The sequence below is a fragment of the Leucopleurus acutus genome (assembly GCF_964270905.1).
Source record: "Leucopleurus acutus genome assembly, chromosome: 9".
NCBI classification, from domain to species: Eukaryota; Metazoa; Chordata; class Mammalia; order Artiodactyla; family Delphinidae; genus Leucopleurus; species Leucopleurus acutus.
The window spans coordinates 34,732,349-34,738,348 of NC_139144.1; the positions used below are offsets into that span (position 1 = coordinate 34,732,349).

Below are 6,000 nucleotides of genomic sequence, written 5' to 3' on the forward strand. Positions count from 1 at the left end.
ACTGTACTTCAATTGTTTAAAAAAATATGGCCCATTTAGGAAGGTTTGGAGGACCAGATCATGAATAATGTTGATTCTTGAATTACAGGGTTATGTTTGGATTTTGTATGAAACAGTGTGGAGTCACTGTTGCCTTCCAGAGGACTAGAACATGAGGACAAGTGTTTGAAGATTATTCTGGTAACCGCGCAGGAGGAAGTGTAGTGGAGATTGGTCTGGTCCTAAATGCCGTGTTTCCTTTACCGTGGTAGAGCTAGAAGGCGGTTGCAGGTACACAGGTATGAGGCGAGGGGATCTTGTCCAAAGGGAGGAGCTGTGAGTTTAAGAAATCTTTGCCTGGAGATCAGTAAGAAGCTTAGAGAAATAAAGTAGAAAACTGAAGACTATAAAAGGGAATGTACATTATAAACAGAAAACGGTCTCTGTAAAGATATTGATGTTTTAGAAAATGTACCTGTTTCATAAATATCTCATCTCCTGTCCCCATTTGAGTTACTTGAGTCTTTGATTCCACAAAACTTCTGGCCTCCATTCAGCAAGTGTGTGTGAGGCCACGTGTGTGCCGTACGGTTGGCGCTGGGTACACAAAGCCCTCTCGTGATACTTGCCCTAGAGGAGGAAGAAAGTTCCACAGAGTGATCACAGCAACGCAAACCCAGTAAACACTGTACACAGAGCAGTGGGAAGGTTGAGAATGGAGCTTCCCAAGTGCAGGTGAACTCACAAAGACTTCATGGGGAGAAGGTGAAACACCTTCTGAAGTAAAAGCATGTGCAAATGTGGACAGGTAGGTTGAGGGTGGACACGCTGCATTTTTTTAATATATTTTTTTAAATATTTCTTTTTTTTTCTTTTAACTGAGGTATGTATTGATGTACAATATTATATGTTACAGGTGTACAACATTGTGATTCACAGTTTTTAAAGGTTATACCCTGGTTATAGTTATTATAAAATGCTGACCATACTCGCTGTGTTGTACTATCTTTGTAGCTTACTATTTTACACATAATAGTTTGCACCTCTTTATCCCCTATCCCTGTCTTGGCCTTCCCTCCTTCTTTCTCCCCACTGGTAACCAACCACTAGTCTGTCCTCTATATCTGTGAGTCGGTTTCATTTTGTTATATTCACTAGTTGTTTTATTTTTTAGATTCCACATATAAGTGATATCATCCAGTATTTGTCTTTCTCTGTCTGACTTATTTCACTTAGCCTAATACCCTCCAATCCCATCCATGTTGTTGGGAATGGAAAAATTTCATTCTTTTTTATGGCTGAGTGGTATTCCATTGTACACGTATACCACATTTTTATCCATTCATCGGTTGATGGACACTTAGGTTGCTTCCATATCTTGGCAATTGTAAATAATGCTGCTGTGAACGTTGGGGTGCATATGTCTTTTGGAATTAGTGTCTTCATTTTCTTTGGATATATACTCAGGAGTGGAACTGCTGGATCCTATGGTAATTCTATTTTTAGTTTTTTGAGGAACCTCCATATTGTTTTCCATAGTGGCTGCACCAATTTACATTCCTACCAACAGTGTAGGAGGGTTCCCTTTTCTTCATGTCCTCACCAACATTTGTGGTCATTTTAATGTTAGCCATTCTGACAGGTGTGAGGTGATATTTCATTGTGGTTTTGATTTGCATTTCTCTGATGATTAACAATATTGAGCATCTTTTCATATACCTGTCAGCCAAGTGTATGTCATCTTTGGAAAAATGTCTGTTCAGGTCTTCTGCCCTATTTAATTTTTTTTTTTTTTTTTTGGCGGTACGCGGGCCTCTCACTGCCGTGGCCTCTCCCGTTGCGGAGCACAGGCTCCGGACGCGCAGGCTCAGCGGCCACAGCTCACGGGCCCAGCCGCTCCGCGGCATGTGGGATCTTTCCCGGACCGGGGCACGAACCCGTGTCCCCTGCATCGGCAGGCGGACTCTCAACCACTGCGCCACCAGGGAAGCCCCTTCTACCCATTTTTCAATCGAGTTGTTTTCTTGATGTTGAGTTGTATGAGCTCTTTATATATTTTGTATATTAACCCATTATTGGTCATATCATTTACAGATATTTGCTCCCATTCAGTAGGTTGTCTTGTACTGCATTTCTTAACAGTATGTTTTCCCATGGCTCAGTTAGAATCTGTGCAGCCGGGGTTGAGAGCCACTGTTTCTGAAGACAAGGTCAAATTTTCTTTTGTAATCCAAACTCAATATATATTATCAATTAAAGTTAGGTCCCGCACCAAATATAGCTCCTCTGTTTACACCCAAAGGTGTTAGACTATCCAACCAGCCTCACAGCACCGCTAGTTCAGCAACACCCGAAATGACCGTTCCGCTGATGTGTTTCCTCTTTTGCCTTCCAGCATATGATTGCAGACACTGTCCGAACACTGAGACACTGCAGGACTCACCAGTTTGGTGAGTCATTGAAGTTGGGTATGGCATGCTAGTCTATCATACGTTGGTATGGACTGTGGCCATATCACAAGTATTGGTGGTAAAAAAAAAAAAAAAAAAAAAAATTGTAAAATATAATATGCACATCACATGCATATACCGTATTCTCTCTGTGTCATCACTGCATGTTTGGGAGGCAGAGTAGGAGAAGAAATGGCAGCTTTTTATCCTCTCCTGGCAGCAAGTTTACACTGTACAGAGTGACTTTAGACGGTCAGAAGCTCCCGCTGCACCCCTGACCCAGAAAGTCTTGTTTGCTTGCCTGCTGGCTCAGAATTACCCGTGGGTTTATCAGGGGTGACCCTGTCCTTAACCTCCTTGCTTGGAGCCTTCCTGGAATAGGAATATAGTTTGTAAAAAATGCCTAAAGCTGCCTTGCAGAATCTTTTCTCCTCTCCAATGAAAACTTCCTGTTTGGAGCTGCCTTTCACTGAAAACGTATTTTTCTGAGCGCTTTTGTTGACTCCCCACTGAGACTGATGTATGTAGGAATATTTATTCCTTTTTAAATCTCAAGAATAATTTACACTGTGTTTCAATGATGTTAAAACATTGCAGGAAGGAAGGAAATCAACTGTATCGAGTTCAAGGAGCTTTTCACATGGGCAGTGGGATCCTGACCCTCGTGCTGGTGAATGGAGATTATAGACCCTGTGGGTGCAGAGCAGAAAACTCAGGCTCGGAGAGGCTAAATTTCAGCCGTTACTCAGACCGAGTACCTGACTGCCCAGCCCGTAGCGTTTCCTTCGCCTTGTGCAGACTTTATAAGTATAAAGGGCAATTAAAAAAACAGAGAGTTCAGTAATTATAAATCAATCAAAAGTGACCACTGAGTAAAACTTACTTTGTTAAGCAATACATCCTCATTGTAAACCAATGTTTTTCAACAATACAGAAGTATCTTTAAAGTAGAACAATCAAAGTCCCACTTCCTAAGGAAAATATTACTAACAATTCGGTACATATTCTTAAGAATTTTCATTCTGTTCATGCCCGTCTTGGGTAGTAATACTGTCCTCCAACAAAGCAACTGAACTTCTGTGTGGATTACAAAGTTTCTGTTTGAAAGAGAGAATTATAAATACAGGACCTAATTTTCTAAGTGCTCACATCAAGGAATACCGTTTGATACATGCTTATATAATTGTCCATTAACTACCCAAGTACAATGCAGTTTCAATAGAAATAGCAATAACATTGTCATGCAGATTCATTCAAATGTACAAGCATACTGTTGCCGATGAGTAAAGGATTTGTATCTCTTTCACCCCCCCTTTGCTTCCCAAGTATTTATGGGTACTCAGCTAATTCTGAGACCTCAGTCTCACTTACCAAGGGATTCCGGTCTATATACACTGCAGGTGTGGGCAGGAAGGTTATACCAGTGGGGCTGGCCTTGACCTTGCCAGCCTCCCATCTCCAGAGAGTAAGTCTGCATAGCAAAAGGCAAAGGAGGAATTTAAATAACTCTCAGGCCAGTTTGTGTTTTGTATTTATATATCTTTCAAAATCAAGTTTGGAACTGAATTATCTAAATTCAGTTTGACAGTTTATATAGGCAGCGTTAAACAACGTCAGCCCTTGGGATACAACAATGTTCATCAAGCCACTTAGAGATTACAGAGTGCCATGCAAGGGTCACTTGTCATGGTTGGAAGCATTCCGCCTGCCGTCTTTTTAAGGCTGGAAAGTTAACAAAACTATCTCGGTAGCATCATGTTTTCTAAACCAAACAAGGGGGAATGGTAAAACTTTAACTCCTGGTGCTTTTACTTGTTGAAACCAAGAAGCCTTGCTTCTATGTAACCTAAGAACTACAGGCCGTCCATGACATACGAGCCCTAAATTATTTCCTCATAAAACGTATTTGTCACAGAGGAGGAAAAAATGCGTTTTCACCAAGAGGTAAAATTTCTGAATTAAAATGCTCAGCCTCCTGGGGGCCCCTTTTCTGCCCCAGCTGAACTCCAGCCTCACCCCCGGCTTCTCCCTCTGAAATCCCACAAAGCAAGAAGACTCACAGTTACATTGTCTCACTGGAGGGCAGCTTAGCCCATCTCCCCAGGCCTTAATGCGTTTTCTGTTTGTTCCTGACCAGGGGAAGTGGGCCTGCCCCACTGTCCAGGCTACTTTATCTCTGGTTCCTTATCAGAGCTGTCAGCAGCATGGCACACACGGGTTCACAGTGCACCAGAGCCTCTTGTGGCCCTTTAACCGCGCTGCGTCTGGGAGTAGAAACTCCCTTGCTTTGTCCTTCGCTGCGTGGACGTTACCCCATCCACACACATTCTGAACCCGCTTTGCCTGTACACCAAACCTTGAGTCCACTTCTGTGATATCCGTTCATTTGATTGTTCCCTTAATTTTTTTTCCCCCAAAATAAGGACACCAAAAGATTTTCCTACCAAAATAAGGACATACAAAATCAAAAAAAAAAAAAAAAACTAATGTGTCCATGCAGTCACCAGGTTAGCAGTGATTTCTGACAGTTCCAGCCTGAGATATAAGAGCCTGTGAAAGCCATTTAATGGGGCAGTCACTGTGACAAGCTGCATGGCGTGGGAGCCGAGACCATGGACTTGGGGGCCTCACGGCCTGGGTTCTGGTCCTTCTCTGCCGCTTACCTGCTAGGTCTGTGCTGTTTCACGTTCTGTAGAGGGAGATAATAACAATCACTAAATACTGTATAATGTTAGGAGAAATTGCTCTATCAATGTTGGTAGAACAGACATCTTGCCAGTCTAATTACCTGACCTGAGGCATCTGGTCTGAGCTGGAAAAGCATCTCTGGGATTAAGATAAAGATATCTCTTCTGGGACTCTGACCAATGCGAGTCTGCCTTCTGGGTTTACCCTACGCCTTCAGGTGGGGTGTTACTGGTATTCAGAAACAGCATTACTGCTCTCATGAGATTGACTTTTTTTCCTTCCCCAAAATAGGAGGTGACATATCTCCAAAAGAGCACCCAGAGTTAAAATCCTACGTTCACCACCTGTGCGTCATTGACAGCCAGCAGGCCCTGTTTGCGCTCTCGCACAGGATCGAGCCACGGGTGTGAGCCCCCCCCACGCCTCGCCACCCTGGAACCGCAGCCCCGGGAGCTCCGGGGATGGCAGTGCCGAGCACGTTGCTTTCCTGAGAGAAAAGAAGTTGCTGAGTTTTATCAGCATATCACAAGACATACACAGGAAAGCCAGCCAGAGCGTGCTCGCGAAGTGATGTCAGCTGCCAGAGGTGCGGAGAGGCTGCTGTCGGAAGGAGAAGGCAGAAGCTTTCTCGACATGGAGAAGTCTGGTTTCTTAGGATCACCTTGTTGAACCAATCCAGTTTTCACTTTGAGATGCGCCAGCGTCGAGACGAGAGACCGTCTCCTGTCATACGGTGACCAGGTGTCTCCGTAAGAGCATGTGTGAGCCTGGGAGGAGTTTTACTTTGCCTGGCAGCAGATGCCCGTTTCTAGGCTGTCAAAGCGGGAGCTCATTTGAACACCTGAAGACAGTGACGGCATCTCTAGGTTTCCAGGGAGACGCA

The 6,000-nt window shown here is 43.7% G+C and overlaps 1 protein-coding gene across 3 annotated transcripts in view; it reads left to right on the forward strand.

Moving 5' to 3' along the window:
* The window catches only part of RAPGEF5 (Rap guanine nucleotide exchange factor 5), a gene marked incomplete at its 5' end in the record, with an annotated part of 214,139 nt that extends 208,417 nt beyond the window's left edge, over positions 1-5,722 (forward strand). For 2 of the 3 annotated variants that reach the window (XM_082846352.1, XM_082846353.1), the window contains 2 exons: positions 2,375-2,429; positions 5,409-5,722. In XM_082846352.1, the coding sequence (XP_082702478.1) occupies positions 2,375-2,429; positions 5,409-5,527 (174 nt within the window). In that variant the 3' untranslated portion in view covers positions 5,528-5,722. The remainder of the gene's footprint in view (positions 1-2,374; positions 2,430-5,408) is intronic. The other variant, XM_082846354.1, reaches the window with a different exon arrangement.
* Between the last annotated feature and the right edge of the window lie 278 nt (positions 5,723-6,000).